The 23,610-nt window shown below is 40.8% G+C and overlaps 1 protein-coding gene across 4 annotated transcripts in view; it reads left to right on the top strand.

The window, feature by feature from the left end:
• Positions 1-441: 441 nt before the first annotated feature.
• LOC128601116 (uncharacterized) overlaps positions 442-23,610 on the top strand; it is a 31,898-nt gene continuing 8,729 nt past the window's right edge. Inside the window, exons 1-3 of one of the 4 annotated variants that reach the window (XM_053614068.1) lie at positions 442-1,510; positions 2,383-2,471; positions 2,654-2,746. In XM_053614068.1, coding sequence (XP_053470043.1) covers positions 2,416-2,471; positions 2,654-2,746 — 149 coding nt within the window. In that variant the 5' untranslated portion in view covers positions 442-1,510; positions 2,383-2,415. Of the gene's footprint in view, positions 1,511-2,367; positions 2,472-2,653; positions 2,747-23,610 lie in introns of all 4 variants that reach the window. The other 3 variants (XM_053614070.1, XM_053614067.1, XM_053614071.1) reach the window with 3 other exon arrangements.

Genomic DNA, 23,610 nt, shown 5'->3' with positions numbered 1-23,610 from the left:
CAGACAGGTTTGAGCTGACAGGAAGACTCTGATAATAGAATTAGCAGGTAGACCAATGAGGACCGCATCACAATAGTCAACACGTGAGGATATAAATGCATGAACCAGTGTTTCAGCGTGTTTGAGGGTAACGAAGTGACTGAGGCGAGCAACAATACGACAAAGGTGAACAAATTGAATTTTAGAAACAGAGTTTATTATGAGCTTCAAAGGATCAAAGATGATGCCCTTTTTTATATATATATATATATATATATATATATATATATATATATATATATATATATAAATATATATATATATATATATATATATATATATATATAAATATATATATATATATATATATATAAATATAAATATATATATATATATATATATATATATATATAAAACAGTACTAGATGGTTTAATGAGAGTACTATCAATGTCACGAGTAAGGTCATAAAGGATATTTTTTAGTGTTGGTGTTCTGATAATAATGATCTCAGTTTTGTCAATGTTCAGTTTTTAAAAGTTTGAGTTAAGCCATCCTTTTATTTCATTGACACAGCAGATCTACAAGCTGTATAGATTTGGATATCATCAGCATAACACTGGTAACCGAAACTGTGGTGGCGGATAAGTTGACCCAAAGTGTGTATGTATATATGTGTATATATAAATATTGAATAGTAGAAGTCTAAAAACCGATCCCTGAGGGACACCTAATTTCAGAGATACAGTAGGCGACTAATAATCCTGCATAGAAATGATAAACTATCAGTCACATATGAAGTAAGCCAGGAAAGAGCAGCACCCGTGACACCAAAATCCGAGAGGCGAGAGAGTAGTTAGTCATGACAGACCTGAACCAAGCTCAAGTAATAGAAGAATAGAAAGAGAACCGGAGTCGCTAGAGAGTAATCGGTCATTGACAACCCTTACGAGGGCAGTTTCAGTACTATGAAGAAGATGAAAGCCAGATTGAAAGATGGTCAAAGAGATTATTTTGAGCAAGGAAAGATTGGAGCTGAGAGGCAACAGTACTTTCCAGTATTTTGCAAATTAAAGGTAAATTAGAGGAGGAAATTAGAAAGAACAGCAGGGTCCAAGGCGGGTTCTTTAAGAACTGGAGTCACTGCCGCAGTTTTAAGGGTGTAGATGGAGAGATGCAGAAGCTAAAGATCTGTTTATGAAGTGAGAAACAGGTGCAGAAAGGATAGAATGACAGGGTTTGAGGGGAAATGTAGGAGCAGCATCAAGGGGGAAAGAGCCGCGGGGAAGAAAATGCCACACCTCTTTTACCTCGTATTAATGCCAGATTTTTTGTGTACTGTGTCTTGTTTTATCGGAAGTATTAACAATGCTGCTTAATATACAGCTAATTTATAATGAATCAAATGGAGTCTCCTCTCCGTGCACGGATCTGTATACGTCAGTGCGGTTCTGCCTCAGGTTGGCATGACTCCCACTAGCTAGCTTGCTCAGAACGAACAGGTTTGTGGCGACGACTAGCCAACACCCGAAAGTAAGTGTACATTGTTAGGAACAGAGACCTAAACGATGTAACTAATATTAGAACAAACTAGCGTTATTTAATTTACTTGAAAAAGATTGCATTAATTCCTCGAATGGAATGTAAAGTTAGCTGCTAAACTGTGTGCCAGCCAGCTATGTTGTTATCAGTTAGCTAGCTAGCAGAGAGAGAAAGACTAGTTATGCTCGGAACAATAATAGGGACCGTCTCTAAAGTTACATACGACATTGGTATACACGTTTCTAACTTCAATAGCATTTGAAGGGAATGATGTATAGTCATAAAGCCAACTGTAAAGTGTTCATATAGGTGTTAGGTATGACACACACCTTTTTATATTTAACAAAATAAACTATTAAATCATATGTAAATTTGATATGAATTTCACTGCCGAATGGGCTCATACACAAAATATACCACAATATAAAGCTCAATAGTATTTGAAGGAAATGACGTACAGTCACACAACCAACTGTATAGTATTCATGCACATGTTGGCTATAACGCACACCTTTTATATTTTTGTTATTTATCTCTACAATGCATGAACCAAAAAACCTACACAAATGCATAAAGGGGGGTCCAAAAATCTAAAAGGTGTGCGTCATACCCAACACCTAGTCGAACACTTTACAGTTGGTTTTGTGACTGTACATCATCCCGTTCAAATGCTATTGAAGTTAGAAACGTGTATAACAATGTCGTATGTAACTTTAGAGACGGTCCCTTAATTTGTGCATATCTGAGAATATTGACCTTCCAACGTCAAGCCAACTTTATGCCAGTCAAATGGATGTGTAATAGTTAGGTTGGTTAACTAGCTAATTGTACTGATTTGACTAACACAGGCATTTGAAACACAGTGTGAGCAGGGGGTGACCAGACCAGTGAGAGGTATGATCACCAGTAAGATGAAACAGGTGTTCCTGGGGTTCCTGGTGGATCCAAAGAGGTAAAAAAATAAATAAATAAAAAATTCAAGCAACAATATTGAAGTTGATTAACTTTTCAGCATATAAACTGTAAAATAAGTTTTCTTCCCCCACAATACATTAATGACTTAATGATCCATATTATAAAGCTGTATTCTCAAATAAATGAAAGCTGTCTGAAAGGGGATTAATTGCTCATCAGGGATATGTCAGCCAAACATCAAACACAGCAAAAGGAGGCAGCACAGAATCAGACAGAGGACATGCACTCATGCATTGACTCAAGGTCAGTCAGGTAGATGATTAAGATGTCTTCCTCCCACTATTGCTGTAATTTTCCTCTGCAGAGTTGTTGCTAGTAACATATTAAGAATTAGTAGCCCTGACACAAAGCCATGTTTAACTGTAGGCTCAGTGCAGAGCAGGGCCAGAAATCCAGATGTATTTGAATGTTGAAATTATATATAAAATACATTTCTCATGAGGGTGGATACCCCCAGACACCCCGTACATGGGCTTGGAAACAATTGGCCCCACTACTTTTAGACAGGTCGAGCCACCCCTGTGGGAAGATATAACATGCACATGGTAGTGTCAAAATTTGGTATCACCAGAAAGAATCTATGGACCCAACCTGCTTTGTGCCAACAGTTAAATCTTATGGTGGTGTAATGATGTGAAGAATGCTTTCTTGGGCACCTTAATGCCAATCCAGCATAATTTGAATGTCACAGCCTCTGTCAACACAGCTTTGCTGAGTGCAAGCACCACATTATAGCTACAATTTTCCCATCTTATAATGGCTACTTCCAATATGATGATGCACAACAGGGCTCTACGCCAACTTTTTTCCCAAGGAGTATGTGTGCTCCTAAATGAAAAAAATTTGGAGCACACAAAAAAATTTAGGAGCACGTTGAAAAAAGTTTTTTTTGAAATTAGTTTATTAAACAAATTATTTATTTCATACTTGTACTACGTGTGCAAAATAACACATTGGCCTAGACGCAAAGGATATCAGTTGTCCAGCTGCTTTTGTATGTTGGCTGTCTGGAACACTTAGAGGTCAGCCAGCAGTCCACGGCAGGAGTGGGATTGAACTCCTCAACAGAAGGCCCCTCCAGACTGATCCTCATCAGGTCTTCGGTGGTGGAGACCCCAAGGCAGCTTCTTGTTGAATTCTTAATGCGGTTCTGTGTACAGAAGCCTCGCTCACACTGAGCGGCTGAAATGGGCTTCACCAGCATAATCTGCACCAACTCCACTTTGTTCCAGGGAAAATATGATACTTTTCAATTTCATTTAAACTCTTACCATTAACTTATCAAAACCAACCATAGAAGGATACCATACACAGCAACTCAGTACTGTTGGCCTACCTTGTAATCTAGCCTGTAGGGGTCCTTTGTCAACATGGTCTCCCACAGGCCACTGTAGGACTTGTCCTTGAAATTGTGGCTGACCAGGATTTTCAGCCCCTGCCACTCATCCTGGATTGCAGCCATGTTGCACCCTGATCTGCAGGATTGAACAGAGCAAGTGAGTTTGCAAATATGCAAACATACCATTGTCTCATATGGAAATGCAGTGTCAAATATTTACCTCTCTAGAGGCTCCTTGAAATGCCTCACCAGGTCTGCCACATCATCATTTCCAAAGGTGAGAAGGCTGGCCTGGCCCTTTCGCCATGTGTCAAGGTTTAGCACTCTGAAAGACTTCACTGGGGTCTGGGCACCCTCATCCTTCAGCTAACCACTAAACCTGGCTTTGAGAACTTCCATGCCGATGTTGATGGCTGCATCCATGTGCTGCTTCAACTGGGGATTGGTGAGGTCTGTGAAGCCTTTCAGATTCCCCTTCAGTGTTATTCCCTTTAACAGAAACACACACGCCAACACACAATGAAATGTCTGGCCATTTGTTAGCCTAAAATTTTTTTTAAAGACTTCTCCAATCTTCACTGCATATCCCTCCATATCCTCTAATTGTATTGTATTGTATTGTATGGTTTCTCTTACAGCCTAACAAACTCTCATCCTAACACACCTGAAATGTCCTCTCATCACCCTGCTGGTGTGCAAGCATGGTCTGGATCTTCTCCAGCATGCCCCTGCTTTTGCCCTAAACTTTAGTGCTTCCAGTCTGTTCACTGTCTTCCTAAACTCTGATGTGGCTTGGGGGAGGACCAGGTCATTCCTTTGCAGGGTGAGGCTAAGTGAGGATAGCTCCTCAAACATGTCTGATACACAAAAGAGTGCATTCTCCATTTCCCGCTTTATCTGTTAAGTAGTGAGTAAATAAATACACAGTAAAAGTGTCCGTTTTTTTCCCTTAGCCATCTGTCAATTATTTGATTCTGAAAGTTCATTTGGGTTTTGAACCTTTTTTTTTTTTTTTTAAATTAATGGTATTCAATTTACTGAGTAAAACTGACCTTCTTTGCCCGCCCTTGAACTTCCGCTGTTGTTGATGCCACGGCCAGGTGCTCCATGTGCTGTAACTGAGTACTGGCCTTGGTCAGTAGCAAGGTCCTTGTCTTGTCCATGCCACAGGACCACTTTGAGGGCTCTGTGGACATGGGGAATTCAGCGAGTTCCCTTGATGCTAGATGGTGTTCAAATATCCACACCGCGCTCTTGTCCGAGACCATAGAGCTCTCGTTTGGATTTACCGCTGAAGTGATAAGTCTTCCATATCAGATGCAGAGGATGGTATGCAACAGACACCTTTGGCTCTTTTTTTTATATGGTCAGTATTGCCAGCTCTAACCTGTGAAAGTCAGAACAGAATCTTTCAAACAATTCACTGTCTCTCTCTTGTGCCAAAAGGAATAAATAATTTTGTGGTAAGTATTTTCCATTCCGGCACTTAGAACGTGCATGCGCACACGCGCACACACAGTATTGTTTAACATTCTCTGCTAGCAAATACAAATAAATCACAGAGAATCATTTTTCACTATTTCCAAACCTATGTGGCATACAGTGGATTGGGATTATATACCTCCCTGCCTCTCTCTGCAGATGGGCAATCACTTCTCCACCATGACTCATGTTCATGGAGGCGCCATCTGCCCCAAAGTAAATGCACTTCTTCATCCATGACCCTCCGTCCTCCTCTGGGCAGACAGCATAAAATGCTACCTTGGTGGCATCCAAAACACCTCAAATGACACAAAAAACAATTAAGTTATACAAAAGTCTTTCTGAAAAACTAAATTCTATTTCCATTACGAGTAATGATTCAACTTTAGGGCTGCAACTAATGATTATTTCAGTAGTCGACTAATCTGTTGATTAAGTTAGATAAGTGGAAGATAAAGTTGCTATGAATGAAAGCATAGAATTTGTGTTTAAGTTGGTGTATAGACCTACATCATGCAGAGTTTTACATGGCAAAACCATAGTTTGCCCACACAAATATGAAGTTGTCAGCCTTGATGCGAACCTAGCTAGCAGTGTGATTGTTAGCAACGCAATGGTAAGGGATTAATTTACATTATACTCCGGAGATGAAGTTTTATAATTATTGCAGCCCTATTCAACTTTACACAAGAATAAATCCTATAAAGAGAAATAACTTAGCAAGGGCATGGGAATGCTCAAGGGTCTGTTGTCCGACTAGGAGGATGACTGGCTTCCCATCCGCCAACAAGCGCACATAAACAATCTCACATTCTGTGTTGGATTTATCAGCGTCTCTGTTTATTAGAGCGGATAAATACTTTGCAGCTTTCAGCTTCATTGGCAGGCTCTCTCTCATTATGTCTCTCTCATTAACGTCAACTTCGTTTTTGTGGTGGAGTCTGATAAGCGGCCCAAATTTGACAAAAGGTTCTTCTTCTTTCGCAATGAAGCATGCAAGGTTTATCTTTATTTTCAACTGTCTCCTCTTCAGATAGTAGCACTTGCCTCCTCAAGGCTGCTGACACCATGCCCGATGGTTTCTCCTGTCTCAACAGGTACAGATCTCTACACTGGATATGCCGCCGGATATGCCGGCAGATATCTACACTGGATATGCCGTTACGCTATCTCTTTTCAGACATGGATTTCATGACACAAACGACGAGTTGTCAGCCTGTTTCTCCCCTCTCAAATATTTGCAGAACATGATGTTTTCAAAATCTAGTCATGGGAAAATTTTCAGCCAATTTGCATTAAATTGATCTGTTCTCCCCCTGCCAGCTCCAGCTGACACTGAAGTGAGTCACCATAGGGTCGCTAAAGTTGTTCTCAGCCTCAGGTAAATCTTGCGAAGAAACCTCGTTAGATGAACCTTCCAAATCCACCTCGCTGGATTCCTCTTTCTCTTCGTCTCTTTTTCGCTCAAAATAAAAATGAATGGGCTCCATTTTCAACGATGTCTGCACTATTGTACCTTTTTTTCCAGTGTTTACCTGTCTATCATTTAACACTTGACTCTCTCACTTAGAATCCAGCAGTTCCCGCACATTCCAACACTATTTCAGTGATAAGCTCATCGGTTGCGAATCGTCACTCTCATTTGCATAAAGTTAAGAGCATCATCATGCTATGTTCCCATCACACAGTCGTGACCCCGACAACTTTGCGTCCTTTTGCTTCCTTTCCACGTGAAATCAATGGTGTGCTTTGCTTCATCGCGCTGTTGTTGCGTGTATTGAGAACAGCCCGTCACTCACACACTGTGCTCGTAAATTATTTTCCAGTTCGCACTTATCTATTTTTAGGCGTAAATGCGAGTGAAGTACTCGCACTGTAGAACCCTACGCAATGGCACAAAGCACAAGTCATCGACTGGTTACATTAACATTACAATGAGTTGAGTGTATTTCATTGGCCTCGTTGTCAACAGAACTGAATGCAATGGAATGTATGAAATTCTACTTTGACCTAGACAGTCTCAGTTCAATCAGTTAACTGACTTGGTGATAAGTTCACATCTGGGAATTTCTTAAAATCCTAATAGTTCTTTAACTAAAATGTCTTACCAAATGTTCTTGAAATTGATCATTATTTTGTATGCAAGCTTGTCAAACAAGGTATTGGCAGTTGGAGCACTTTCTCTCTTTCTCTGTATACGTAGATACCCTCTGACCCCCAGGTTTATTTAGACTACGGCTTAATCCTGAGTTGCAGGCAACATTACAAAGAGAGGCCTTTTTCCTACGAAAAGGGGCTTGTTTTGAGCTTGCTACCATGAGGCTCCTGCAGAGAGAAAATGTTCCAACTTTGCAACACCTTTTTTGACTTGCTTGTGCACTAGATAACATTCAACTTCAAAAACATTCGGTAAGGAATTTTAGTTAAAGAACTATCAGCATTTTATTTCCAAGATGTGAACATATCACCAAGTGGGCTCTTAATTGATTGAGTACAGACTGTCTATGTAGACAGACTGCCTTCCACATCTCATGTTAGTGTGTTTTGTCTGAAATTTTTAACAACTCGAACATGTGCTATCTCATACTTTTTTGGCATGATTACAACACGTGTTTGAGCTGGTATGTCAAATTTCCTACAATATGGATCCAACAGCTCTGACGGTGAATTACCTTCACAGAATTTACAGGGAGAAGCTTAGCTACTCAAACATTGGCCCTTTTTCATTAAGCTGATCATGTAACAAGAATAGGCAGTCTTCACCCACAATGTTCTTATTCATCAAATTATTCTGCAGGGTTTTCCCTACCATAGAAAGACTTTTCTGGCAGAGCACCTTAAGCCGAATGAATCGTAAAACGGCATTTAGTCGACATATCAGAATGAATGTAAAAACAAAGGTGAGATTCCTCAACAAAGACTAAATGAAGTATAAACTTTTTTTTTTTATTATGGAATAATTATTTGGATGTTAACAATAGTGATAGCGGATACAGAAAATATGTAACTAATGTAGCATATTTTACAACTAAAGAAATTGCTAACCTAGCTACCTTACATTGATATTCATGTAATAAGTTAAGTTACGTTAACCAGTGAGGCTAGTTAGTTGATGTTACATTAATGATGCCTCGATTGAACTAACGCTAGTATCTAATGTGGCTTGGTAGCTGAACAAAGTTAGGCTGTGTTCACATGTAATGTCTGTTTCTGATGAGAACCAATGGTCAAATCATTTTTATTTAAAAAAAAACACAGACACGCACACAAAAAAAGAGCACTGCTCAAAAATGCAGTTGAGAGCGTCCCCAAAAGAAGCTCGTGGCGTTTTTTGAAAATAAGGTCTACTCCATAGGATTATTATTTAAAACAGGTGCTTTAAAAAAGAAATAAATGTTGAAATAAATATTTAAAAATTCCGTCTGTCTCCATGATATCCTTTGGTTGCATTTTCAAAATAATTACATGTGTATTTCAACACATTTATTCTTCCTATGTATATAAGTTGAGGTAATCCACATATATTTTCATTAAATCTCAAACATGTAATTTGGTGAAATGACTTTTGAAATGAAAATAGACTTTTGACTGTAAGTACAGTAAGTGTTACCAGCTTTCTTTCACAAATCTGGTAAGCATAATTGTTGAAAACAATGTGGAAAAAAAAACTTAAAATTTCCTTTGAATAATTTCAAACCCCCCAACCACCACCACCCCTGGAACTCAGACAGCACCTAAGCCCTCTGAAAACCTAGGGAAAACCCTGTTCTGTATGTGTACGGTCAAACTCGCCTCTGGTATGAGTGTGGATGTAAAGCTTGAGCATAAAACTTTAAACTGAAAATGCTTGCTTTGTTAATACAGTTAAATAATCAAAATGAATATCAATGTAGTGTAATTGGTAGTAGTAGTAATAAGTAGTAGTATAAATAATTATACAAATAGCAAACACCAGAAGGTTGAATCATTGACCTTGACGTGGGCAGATGTGCTGTTCAAATACACTTGAAGAGCTTTATTATTTTTTATGTACAGTTACCAAGTGTAATTTAATTTATTTAATTTGTAAATATGAGGAAAGCTGAAATTCTGATCTGTCGTCTCATGTTCATCTTTTGACTTCAAACCCAACTGTCTTAAGTGTATAACAAAAACAAAGAAATCAGAAACTCTGATTTTGTTCAATTAAATTTCAGTATTCAGTTTACTCTACTCCATTAGACTGTAAAAAGCCAAGAACAGTCAGACAGAATGCAAATAAAATTTGCCTGATGAAACGGACAGTTTACTTGACGAAGGACAATGGAACATGTACGTTAATTTGCTTCTGTTCGCCTCCCAAATTAGCAAGACATGTATGTGTAACACTAGAAAACAACGTAGGGCTCGTTAGGGCTGAAACAAGATTAGGCAAGCTAGTTTTTCACATGGCTTTACCCAATTTATTGAAGATACCATATAAGCATCACAACCATAATCACCCTCAAAAATTCCAACAAATTTGTTTTGCTGGATATTCATCTTCACTTTCCCCACACTTGTGTTTCAGCTGTCTAATAGTGAGCCTGCTTGTAAGTGAACCTGTAGTCATTTGCGGTACAGGAGAATGATCATGATGCAAAAGGGGCTCAGATAGCCATTCTGCCAGCATTATTAACATTATCACTTGATTTTGCTACACAATATGGTCACTGTTAGAACTGACGTTTCTGTTCAAACGTGTGTCGAGAATCACAACAAATTTGTAGTCATTTGCTTTCAGTTGGCAGCTTTGACGCGCATCTTGGTAAATGGCGCACTTATATAGCGCTTTTATCCAAAGCGCTTTACACTGTGTCTCATTCACACACACACACACACACCAATGTTAGCAGAGCTGCCATGCAAGGCGTTAACTTGCCATTGGGAGCGACTTCGCGTTCAGTGTCATGCCCAAGGACACTGTGGCATTTGGAGTCATGTGGGCCGGGCATCAAACCGCCAACCCTATGATTAGTGGACACCCCGCTCTACCAGCTGAGCCACAGCTGCCCCATCTTATTTCATTAAGATAATCATTGGAAAACTTACACACAGGCATATAGTGTGGCATATAGTGTGTATTTAACCAACGAGAAACAACTATAAGCAAAAACATTAAACCACAGTTGGATATAATGTTGAAAACAAATCTTTAAACAAAAGCAATACTACATGGAATCCAACTATTAGCAACCTAAATACAAGATGGCTTGGGGTTTTATTTGATTGTTCATAGCATTACTATAAACAAATGTTTTTTGAGACCCTGGTTAAGATTATATTAAGCTTCTATTATCTCATTGGGGTTTTCCAGTGTAAAGTTGTTTTAGCGCTAACCTTAATGGGTGTAAATCTGTCTGAGGTATATGGAACATCATTATGTTATAGTAAATCTATAAAACCAGGAAAACAAAAATTCATGTGGCATCGCATTTCTGGTATAATCATTACTCAAATGTAACTGCTCTATCTTACTGCCAGAAAGGGAACTTATGGTTCCTTATGTGGGTGACTGTTGAGGAAAGCAACATGACTACAGTCTCTTCTTTCAGGGTCTTAGAAAATTTAGAGTTGGGATTGCCATTTATTTGTTGAAAAATACCTATCTAGTGTTTTTAATCCTCTGGAATGTTATCTTATTTCATACCCCACTTTTTTTTAATCAAAACACTATCATATTATTCAAGCAGGTAAAATATTTAGAAAACTTTATAACTTCATAAAAGACATAGGTATCAGTATAGGTATTCTTAGTTTGCCCATTGAGTTTCATGCTCTGATTTTTCCGTTTTGCTGGGTTTCTACGTATGACTCATAATGCTGCTGTTCATTGCTCCTCTTGACTGGAATAAGATTGTTTTTTCCAGAATTAGAACACTGAATGAGCTACCATTTTCTATGTGAATGATTTAGTTATTTGCAAGAAAGCCAAATAGTGTTCAGGTTGATAAATTGAAAAGAACAAGTGAAAACTCAAACTGTTGAACACTAGTTTCAATTCACACTTTCCATGAAACCATCTGCAAATATTTTAGCATTATAAGAATGAAGCCTGTAATTTTGATGGGATTCTTTGAAACAGTATGTTCTTTGACCTAGTGTGATACAGTGATAAGGTAAGAAAAGTCCCAGGCATGCTGGGTCTGTCCCCTAATGTAACTATATGTCTGATAAAGGTCTAAAGAAACCGCTTGACCTGTCTTAACAGCTTTGATTATACAGTTTTTTATGCATGATGCATTTGATCAGAACATGTATCAGTATCAATTTGGTCCTTCTGCAACTTCACCAATACCACCATGGTTTTAAACCTAAATAACTTAATGCTCCAACTCCATATTTGTTGCATGTCGCATATTTGATTTTATGAAGAAAATGGCTCAGTTATTAATTCATATACAGTCCCTTCTGAAAGTATTTGAACAACAAGGCCAGTTCCATTTTTTTTGCTATACATTGAAGACATCTGGGTTTCAAATAAAAAAGATTAATATGAGATGATAGATCAGAATTTCAGCTTTCATTTCTTCATATTTACATCTAGATGTGTTAAACTACTTAAACCATAAACTTACCTTAGTTGGCAGAACATACAATTCTTTGGGGAGCAAAAGTATAGGAACAGTCTTAACACTTAATATTTGGTTGCATATCCCTTGTTCGCAATAACTGCATCAACCCGGTGACCCACTGACATTACCAGACTGTTGCATTTTTCTTTTGTGTCGCTTTTCCAGCTTGTACTGCAGCTTCTTTCAGTTGTTGTTTGTTTCGGGGCATTTCAGTCTCCTCTTTAGGAGGTGAAAGACTTCTCAACTGGGCTAAAGACTGGTGATTGACTTGGCCAGTCTAAAATCTTCCACTTTTTCCCCCTGATGAAGTCCTTTGTTGTGTTGGAAGTGCTCTTTGGGTTACTGCTACCATCAACAGTTACATCATCAATAAATATTAGTGAGTCTGTTCCATAAGCAGCCATGCAAGCCCAAGCCATGACACTACTTCCACCTTGCTTGACTGATGCTTCTATGTTTTGGATCATGAGCAGATCCGTTCTTTCTCTACACTTTAGCTTTTCCATTACTTTGGTAGAGGTTAATCTTGGTTCCAGAACCTTTGTGTCTCATCTCTGTATTTCTTTGCAAATTCCAACCTGGCTTTCCGATTCTTACTGATGATGAGTGGTTTGCATCTTGTGGTATGGCCTTTATATTTCTATTTAAAGTCTTCTTTGAATGCTGGATTGTGATACACTCACCCGTGGCTTGTGGAGGTTGTTGGTGATGTCACTAACTGTTGTTTTTGGGGTTTTCTTCACAGCTCTCACAATGTTTTTCATTTCATTTCACTGCTGTTTTTTCCTTGGCTGACCTGTTCCATATTTGGTTGTTAGTACAGAAGTGGTTTCTTTCTTTTTCAGGACATTCCAAATAGTTATATTGGCTAAGCCCAATGCTTGTACAATGGCTCTGATAGATTTTCCCTCTTTTCTCAGCTTCAAAATGACTTGCTTTTCTCCCATAGACAGCTCTCTGGTCTTGATGTTGGTGTATCCTTTTTAACAAAAAATACAGTCTTCAGAGGTGAAACCTAAGGCTCAAACCAGGAGTAGACATTCAGAGCTATTAATTTATTCAAACAGTCAATTTAACAGTCAATGTTCAATATTTTTGGTCATTGAAAAATATTGGTGGGTTCAAACAATAGGTGCCATGTTCCAAGTTGTTTAATATCTAGATGTAAGTATGAGGAAATGAAAGCTGAAATTTTCATTTATTGTCTCCTAATCATCATATCCCAAGTATGTACCACTCTGAGGATATGATAATCTGCTTTGTGCGTCCTCAGTGTTATAGGAGCATTATGAGCATACTTCATAGTGCACATAAACATAACTCTTACTGAGTACCAGGTAAAGAAGAACCTCTAGGTTGCTCAGCTGTTGTTATAACACAGACTCGATAGACTTGATGCAAGTGCAGGTAAAATGACAGTTTATTAGAAAGGCAGACAAATCCAAAACATAAGGCAAAAGCAGTGTGATAAACAGTCCAGGGTCAAGTGATCAAACAGAGTAAAAATTCAGTAATCCAAAACACGGGCAAAGGCAAAGATTGAAACCAGGAAGCAAAGAACAATAATCACGACTTCGTTATGATGGAACCCAAGGGAAATTGAGCCATTACTTCGCAGTGAGGCTGAAACAGAATGAGGCTTATATAGGTGAACAGTGATGAGTGAGTGATTGCAAGCAGGTGTGTCATTAAAAGTATGGTGACTATGAGCATATAAGTGTGTGTGTGTTGTGGGAAGTAGAGTCCGGGGTGGCCATGTTTGTAGGCCAATATGTATGCTGGGAAATGGAGTTAGACTTAGCATGGAAGACTCTGCAGAGGTTGGGATCCAGAATGTTGTGTGCTGGTGCCCAGCATTGTTCTTCAGGCCCATACCCTTCCCACTCAATGAGGTATTGCAGCTTTCCTTAATGACAGCAGGAGTTCAGGATGTTTTTCTCGTTGTAGACCGGTTAGCCTTCAATCTCTTGGGGGGGGTTCGGTCCTGGTTTGTTGGTTAATGGCAAGGGGTCCTGTCACAACTGGCGTGAGATGGGACACATGAAATGTGTGGGCTATGTGCCAGTGTCGGGGAAGGTCCAGGTTGTATGCGACATCGTTGAGTGGTTTCAGTATCTTGAACAGACCGGTGTATCGAGGACTTGGATTTTTACAGACCTGGGCTTGAGGCAAGTCTCTGGTGGAAAGCCACGTCCTGTCTCCTTGTTTATAGCGGGGTGTGGGTCTTCTGTGACAATCAGCTTGTTATTTGGAGGTTTGAGCCGCTTGTTGTAGTCTTTGGAGGATGTATGCCAACACCTGCTCGCTATGCCGGAACCATTCATTCGTGAGTTGGTGGGAGTGGTGTTCCAAGGAAACAGGGGTGGCTGATAACCCAGTGCGCACCGAGTGGCTGAATGGCAAAGGGACTTTTGGGCATACTCTGCCGAGGAACTGTGACCAGTCTGCAGGGTTTTGGCTACAAAAAGAGTGGAGCAAGTGGCCTATCTCCTGGTTGGCCCAGTCAACCTGGCCATTGGACTCTGGGTGATACCCCAAGGTGAGGCTGACTGTTACTCCGTGTATTTCCTTGAAACCAGCCCGGAGGGGGTGCTATGCGATGTTCATAATGGCCAGTCGCCGTACTGAATGCCATTTTCCACTCGTCCCCTTCCCATATCCGCACCAGGTTGTATGCACTGCGGAGGTCCAACTTGTTGAAGTATTTGGTGGTTCGCAGCTGTTCCAGGGCTGAGGTGACTAGTGGAAGGGAATATGAATACTTGACTGAGCACTGGTTGAGCCCCCAATAGTCAATATATGGTCTGAGGCTGCCCCCCTTCTTGGCCACAAAGAAAAAGCTTATTGCAGCGGGTGACGTGGAGTGATGAATATTGCCTTGTTGCAGTGCCTCATCCAGATTGAAAAGACTGAAACCAGGAAGCAAAGACCAATAATAATGACTTGGAAATGACAGAACACATTACTTTGCAGTGAGGCTGAAACAGAATGAGGCTTATATAGGTGAACAGTGATGAGTGATGAGTCAGTGATTACAAACAGGTTTGTGGCATTAAAAGTCCGGTGACTGTGAGCGTGGAAGTGTATGTCTTCTATGTATGCTGGGAAATGGAGTTCGAGTTGCGGTTTAACCTAATAGCTGTAATCTTACAGCATGCTGCTGTGTAGGCTAGTGTCCGTCTTCATCAGATGTGGCTCCATGTACGTACAATTGTGAAAGACACAAACTAGCCCACTAACTCTAGCTAGCTATCTGAAATACAAGTATCATGTCTTGTTTCTTCCTATTTGTATAGTTTGTTTACTCTTTCTGTAAGCTGCATGATTTTATTATTTATTATCTAAACTTTGCATTTTGTTCTCCAGCCTGTCAACACTTTAGGCACGAGCCAAATTATGTGTTAGCACACTAGTCAAAACACATAGCAATATGTTAATATGTATAAGTTAAATACAAGGAAATAACACAATCACTAGCTTCCCAATAAATTAGTGAATAAATAATAAATTCTACTGTCAAACTTCTTTATTACCTAAAGCTGAGGCATGATGATTATTGATGTATCTGAGCTGGTATATAACCTAGGTGTACAAATTTCCTGCTAATTCTCACCCGACACCCCTGACACAGGGTTCACTGTAAAGACTGACTGTGTATTACTATTACAGCACTGTCTGTGTGACTCACAGAAGGTCAGGAACATTATATGTTAAGTTTTTTGTCCTATGCCTCAATAATCATGTTTTTTTCCTCTGACTTTTAATAAAAAATCTACTTATTACATCACAACCTTGTGCATAAAAGAAGGTCCAACCACTATCAGTGGCTATGTTTACATGTACTTCAATATTCCAATATTAATCAGAATTTGACAATATTCTATTTAGCACTGAGTCATGTAAACACCACAGTCCGATTGCCTGATTCAGATTAAGACAATGCTCTGATTCCCCAAATTCTGATTTCTAGCCCTGGAATACGCCTGTTTTAATCGGAAGTTTGTTGCATGTAAACACCTTATTCAGAAAATCCCTTGAAAAGAGATATATGTGCATGCTCAGTTCACAAGGAATTGTGGGTGCTAACAGATGCTTCGCTGTAGACTAGGTATTTAGGAATGGCAACTCAGGCATACTTACAGCAACCATGTATACAGGAATATTCGATGCCTGTATGCGTATAAACATTGTATTCAGAAAATGGCTGCAACCTGAATATAGACCCTAAACAGAATTTGATGTGCATGTAAACATAGCCAATGACTGCTGCATAACCAGCTTTGAGCCTTATAGTGAACAGGGAGGATACCCCAACATAAGACCCTGTTAGGCCTGCTATATTTGCTATGCAAGTACAGATATGTGACCGCAAGTGCATAAGTTGATGCTTGAGTCTTTTACTTCCAGTACATACCTTATGCACATTCTGGCACCCTGTTGGAGTCATACACTGCTAATTTGCAAGGGGGCTGTAAAGTAAAAGCTGCAGTGTGACAGAGATATGAAATGACTACTATTTTCATAAATGCATTCTTCTGCGATTTGGATGTGCCTGGGGTAATATAGCGCCTTTATTGCCAACACCTGGTACTTTGCGCCATATTATAAACTTTGGACACGTGCAAATTCTACGTGCAAAGGCTGGGAATGTCCCTTTCTGTGCTGGGAACTCATGACCTGATCAGTAGTCCAGTTGTTTTCAATTGTTTGCTGATTAGTTAGCTACCAAAATATTAGCCAGAAAATAGTTTGTTGTTATGTTTTTAGCTTGCTAGCTAAGGTTAACCAGCTAGTTCATGAACAGTGTGTGTTTCTCGGTTTTAATTTTTTTCTGGTCTTAGACACACTTAGATCACAGCACTTTTTGTTTTTGCATTTGTGACACTGTGTTTCTTAGCTAGCATGCCAATATTATATAGCTGCTTCTGTAACACTCTGTTTGACTGACTTTAGTCTTCTGAGTAGGTATGTGTCAGCCAGGTGTGTGTGAATGGAAGCTCTGGCCTCTTTCAGATTCCGTGCTTTATTTTACAGTCAGCTCTGTGTGATGTTTTTCTCTTGTTGCATTCCTTTGGTCCACCTGTGCTCACTCGGCAAAATTAACTACTTGACTCTATGACTTCACAGCATAAAACTGATGCTTCACGGTATTGTTGGCATGCAGGCTGTGTGTGGCATGGCTGTATTACATATATCAAAAGGCCATGCTGATAGGAGGATGCAGCTACTTCTACTTTTTGTTTTTGTTTTCGAATTGAAAGTGCGAAACACAACATACACATAAATGTTGTTTTCAAACCTGGGACCCCAATTTCTCATTATTTATGCAGTGCTGGATATGACTTGAGTCCATATGCTTACATATACTATATGGTCAAAACTTTGTGGACATTCCAGATTTAGGCCCCCTTTGTGGTTATAATAAACTCCACTCTTCTGGGAAGTCTTTGCACTAGATTCTGGAGTGTGGCTGTGGGGGGATTTGTTCATTCAGCCACTAGAGCATTTTGAAGCACAGCACTGATGTTGGGTGAGGAGGCCAGTTGGCATTCCATTTTATACCAAGGTTGTTCAGTGAGTTTGAGGTTAGGGCTTTTTGCAGGCCACTCGAGTTCTTCCACTCTAAATTGACAAACCATGTTGTCATGCTGGAACAGGTTGACATCTCTTCACATCCCTTGCTATTTGGTGCACCCTTGGTGGTGACATTCATTTCAAGGAGCTTACTTTCATTTTTAAGTTTTTCAGACACTTTCCAGCCTTGCTGTGAAGCATCTGTCATTACTATTTTAATTTTTTTCTGTTAATAATTACAGCCATTGAGCATTCAATCAATGCTGTAATGGTCTGAGGTAAAGCATTTTACCACTGGAGCTGCTGCTGTCAACATAACTTCCTGTAATAGTGCTTTTAACAAGAGACAATGTCACAAAGCAGCTTTACAGAAATCCGGATGTAGATTTAGATCCCTAATGAACAAGCCAGAAGCAACAGTGGCAAGGAAAAACTCCCAGAGACCAGATGAAACGTTAAGAGGAACCAGACATGAAACCTTAAGAGGAACCAGATTGAAAAGGGAACTCAACTTCTGGGTGACCCCAGATAATGCTGTTCTAAGTCGCTAGTCTTCCACAGCTGTATACTATAACGTTAAACAGTAAAACTATAACGTTAAACAGAGTCAGGATCAGATCAGGCTGCATAAGTCACTTGCTTTAGAGAGAGAAAGAACATATTATTAGATATGTTCTAATCCTTCGGTGCTTTAGGGAGTGTACATTGTGATCTGAGTGGAAGCAGGGACTCCAGCAGGTCTAGCCATATAAGAATAGCTAAAAGAGAGAGCCAAAAGATAATACTAGAATGAAGGCACCCTGGGACAAAAAGCATCCTGCTTCTCCACTATCAACAAGCCTAAGTTTTATGAGGTTGGGTGGGTGACAGCATTAAAACATCCCAGTTTACCAAGTCTCTCTGTCCTATGAACACTCCCCATCCCTACGTTTGGATCTGGAGCTTGTTCATGCACCTGCTGGAGCATCCAGACAACAGTGCATTATAATAGTCTGACCTAGAGGTAACACAAGCATGGACTGTTTTTTTTCTGCATCCTGTAGTGAAATTATACTCTGAATGGACAAATGTTTGTGGATACCTGTCCATCAGACCCACATGTGCTTTTTTTAACATCCCAGATTTCCACATTTAATTCCGCCTTTGCTGTTTTAATATTAACCATTCATTTGGGAAGGCTTTCCACTAAATTTTGACTGTGGGGATTTGCCCATTCAACCAAAATAACATTAGTGAGGTCAGGGTGAGGAAGCGTGAGGTGCAGTCTGCATTCTGATTCATCCCAAAGGTGTTCAATAGGATTGAGGTCAGGGGTCTGTGCAGGACACTCGAGTTCTTCCATGTCAAACTTGGCAAACCATGTCTTCATGGACCTCTCTTTGTGCACAGGAGCACTGACATGCTGGAACAGGTTTGGGCTTGACCCCTTAGTTCCATAGAAGGGAAATTGTAATGCTACAGCATATAAATACATCCTATACAATTGTGTGTTTCTAAGTTTGTGGTAAGAGTTTGCGGTAGACTCACACAAGGGTATGATGGTCAAGTGTCCACAAGGACAGTGACGTGAAAAAAGGCTATCCTAGTAAATATTGTCTATATGAGGTTCAAGTGAGAGCGTACAGTATGTAGCCAGAATGTTGCCTTGGTCCTAGTGGAAGTACTTCTGTCTTCTCAGAATTAATTAGGAGGAAGTTACTCAGCATCCAGTGTCTAGTGTCCTTAACCCTATTAAACTGGTGTCTATCATCTGACTTTGCTTAAATACCATGCTAATACCATGTTTATGAATAATTCTACCCAGAGGTAGCATATGTAGAGTAAAGAGCAGCTGGCCTAGAAAAGGGCCTTAAATTTTGTATGCATAGAGCAGTCACAATTGATAACAGTAATAAACTGATAACAGTAAGTCAGATAAGACTTGTGCTGCCTGGCCCTAACTCGCAACAATCCCTGACAGGATCGTTCGTGATTAACTAGCCCATTGAGAGACTATGAGCTTGGCTGCAAAAAGTGAGATCAGCAACTTCCCAAGTGGGGTGGATACCATCCAACTTTAAACATCCAATCTTGCCCTCAAAAGTACTGAAATTATCTACAAAGTCCAGGAACCGTAACCTGCTGTAAGCTACACCGTGTATGCTGCCAGAGAAACCTCTGACTAATGAAGGCATATATCATTAGCTTCTACATTAATAACTATCTTGGAAAAGCTGCTTATTCTTAAAACCCCAAGAAATGTCTGCCTCCCTGACACCTGATATACAACTACTGCTCATGGTGCCCCTAAAGTCCTAGCAATTTAGTTTTGCTCTCCGCAGTGAGAGACCTCACATGATCCAAGATGGTGGCATGAAGTAGTACGCAGCGGCCTCTCCGGATTCAAAATGGTGCTATTTTTGTTTCTTAGCCTGATTTTTTTTGTTTGTTTGTTTTTTACAGTACATGGACATCGGAGCAACTGGTGTTTGTGTATACCATCGGCAGACACTGTTGAAATATAGAAATCATGCAACAACCAACCTGCATGATGATCTGCTTGAGAAGCTATGCAATTTCACTTGTTGTGAGGACCAGGCCTCCAGCCCTCAGTGTCACCTGATGCTGGTGGCTGGGGGAGGGGACGTCATAAGCAGTGTGTGAGAAAGGGGAAGCACGGCAAAAGGGCGGCTGGTCCATGCTAGGCTAAAAACAAACCCTAGCCAACTGGCTCTCCCATCAATTCTGCTCTTCAGTGTCTGCTCCCTGGACAATTAATTGGACCAGATCCAACTCCAGCAAACTACACGGCGTGAATTTAGAGACTGCTGTGTCTTTGTCAACTCGGATATGTGGCTGCCATTCAGCTAGAGGCTCTCCTCATTACGCTCCAACGGAAAGGCAGCTCTATGTGGTAAGGCTGGCAGTGGTGGCTTATGTGTTTACATCAACACGGAATAGTGCAAGAACTCTGTGCTAGTTTCTATTTACTGCTCATCGCTGGTGGAGTTTGTGACTGTTAGGTGCAGACCATTTTATTTAACATGGGAATTCACCACTGTCCTTATAATCGGAGCGTGCATTCCCCTTAGTGCTAATATGAAGGTAGTGCACTGTGAACTGTTTGGGGCTGTGAGCAAACTGCAGAATGCACACCCTGATGGACTGTTTATTGTTACCAGAGGTCAATTCTCCGTAAAATCCATTAATGTGGATTTTGCACAGAGAGGGGCGAATGCTAAGGATCTTGTTTACACAAACATCCCCAGCGCATACTGGGCAGAGCCCCACCCCCACCTCGGCTACTAATCCCATCATACAGACTACTCGTCAGATACCCCAAACTGATTTTGAAGTAGGAGAAAACCTGGCCAGCAGGAGCCATCTCTGCACTTCAGGACTGTTTTGAGCACACGGCTTGGTACATGTTCAGGGAGGCTGCAATCGATAGCGACTCCAGCAGTTTAGAGGAATACACAGCATTAGTGACCAGCTACATCAGCAAGTGCATTGATGGCATCACTGTCTCCAAGACCATCATATTCAGACCAGAAGACTGTGGAGGTGCATGCTCTGCTGAGGACCTGAGTCTATGCCTTCAGAGCAGGAGATAAGGCGGCACTAAGAACAGGGATGGCCAAACTGTCCCGGGCCATCAGAGAGGCAAAGCATGCAGAAAATCCATAGCCACTTCATGGACAGTGGCGACATGCAGCGCATGTGGCAGGGCACTCAGGCCATCAGCAAATATAGGACAACATCACCCACCTGTGACAGTGATGCCTCCCTTCCAGATGTGCTGAACAACTTCCACGCTCAGTTTGGTGAGGAAGACCATCCCTCTTCCCAACAACCAGGTGCTGTGTTAACCACGGCTGATGTGAGGAAGATTCCATGCCGAGTCAACCCACAGAAAGCTGCTGGACCAGACAGCATTCCTGGCAGAGTGCCCAGAGGATGTGCAGACCAGCTGGTGGATGTTCTCACTGACATCTTCAATGTCTAAACAGGGTAAAGCATAACTAAACAGGATAAACCTATGTTCGGAGTCAGTGTGGAGGAGGTTGAGTTACTGATTCTCACCCATTGGGGTCTGCCTGTCAGGAAGTCCATGATCCATCTGCCCCAGATTTTTGAATTCATGATGAGTTTGGTGGGAACAAAGATAGACAAAATTCTCACATACACTATATGGCCAAAGGTATATAGATACCTAACCATCACACCTATAAAAGCTTCTTGGACATGCCATTCCAAAACCATGGGCATTAATATGGAGTTGCCTCCACCCCCTTTACAGCTATAACAGCTTCCACTCCTCTGGTAAGGCTTACTACAAGATTTTGGAGTGTGTCTGTAGGAATTTGAGAGGTCAGGCATTTATGCTGGATGAGAAGGCCTTGCATCTCAGCATTCCATATTATTGCTAAAGGTGTTCACTGGGGTTGAGGTCAGGACTCTTTGCAGGATGTTGGAGTTCCTTCACTACAAACTCATCCAGTCATACCTTTATGGACCTTGATCTTGCTTAGGTCATGCTGGAACAGGAAAGGGCCTTCCCCACAAAGTTGGAAGCATACAGTTGTATGTCTTTCTTTGTTGGAGTGTTGTGAGGGGGTAGTGGGATAGATGTGTTGGTAGCAGAGGCAGAGAGATGCCAAAGTGTGTGGGGTGTTTTACTGTCATCAATGTTGGAGGACCCTTGTCTCTCAAACTGGCAACAGAACTGATTTAGCTGGTTGGTCTAGTGGGGGTTGGCTTTACAGCTGGGTGGTTTCTTTTTGTAGTTTGTGAGTTTTTGGAGGTCTTTCCACACTGAGGAGCAGTCCTTAGTGATCCTTCAGACTGTCTGATGTTTGCTGTGACAGCATTGTGGAATATCTGCCAGTCTGTGGTTTTGAAGCAAGCCTGGAGTATGCTGATGGCATCATTGATAAAGTATACAGGAAACTGGCTTCAATTTCTGGAAGTAGTCAAGAGGAGTATGGAAATGTGATTAGCCTTGCCAAATGCTGGTTGAGGGAGGGCTGTGAGACTGTCCTTAAGTGTAAAATAACAGTAGTCAAGAATCTGATCACCACGGGCAAGACCTTTCCCATATTTAACCTACAGAAGTCCCCAGCTTATAAAGACCCCACTGTAAAGAAAGAATTTTCAATTTTCATACACTCACCATCGACTTTATTAGGCACCTGAACACCTGCATATTTATGCACTTATCGAATCAGCCAATCATGCAACAGCAGCACAATGCAATAATTCATACAGCTACAAGTCATAGTTAATGTTCACATTAGGCTTGCTGCGATAGCCAGTGTTCCTGGTGTTACCAGTGTTGGGGCCACACACCAATTACATTTGCCCACTGTGGCACCTCCCCCACCATCATTTTGCCTTTTTATAGTAATAGAAATTAATTTAGTTCCGTTAGAGAACGGATGCTATAATTAAAAGCTGAACACGTCTGCTCAATTTAGAATGAGTCAGAGTCACAGCACAGATCAGCAGCAGGTGTCAGATTTCATTTATCAAAGTGAAAGTGAAATGCGCACTTCCACATGGACATTCATAAGAGAGGGGGAACCCCCCTTGGCCCCTCCCCCCGGTCATATCGGTATTACCGGTGTTGTCATACGTCGATTATCTGGTGGGAAAATTTCCTCACCATCACATTCCTAGTTCACACCAAACATCAGAATGATGAAAAAGTGTGATCTCTGTAACTTTAACTGTGGCATGGTTGTTGGTGCCTGACAGGCTGGTTTGAGTATTTGAGTATGTCAGAAACTGCTGAACTCCTGGGGATTTCATACACAACAGTCTCTAGTGTTCACACAGAATGGTCCGGGGGGGGGGGGGGTCCTGTGTGTGAAGGGTCTGCAGGCTGAAACATCTTGTTGATGAGAGAGATCAGATGAGAATGACCAGAATGGTCTGAGCTGACAGGAAGTCTATAGTACCTCAAATAAGCACTCTTTACAACCGTGGTGAGCAAAAAAGTGTCAAAGAACACACAACACATCAAACTTTGGGGTGGATGTGGCCAGTATGGTTGAGCCTGTGTCCTTGATGATTTTTCTGCGGACCTGATGACCTTCTGGTCTTCTCTTGTGCAGCTGGCATATCATGCTGTAATGCAGTACGTCAGT

The sequence above is a fragment of the Ictalurus furcatus genome, chromosome 25, assembly GCF_023375685.1.
Source record: "Ictalurus furcatus strain D&B chromosome 25, Billie_1.0, whole genome shotgun sequence".
NCBI classification, from domain to species: Eukaryota; Metazoa; Chordata; class Actinopteri; order Siluriformes; family Ictaluridae; genus Ictalurus; species Ictalurus furcatus.
The sequence above is the reverse complement of the archived record's forward strand: the minus strand, read 5'-3'. Positions and strand labels throughout refer to the sequence as shown.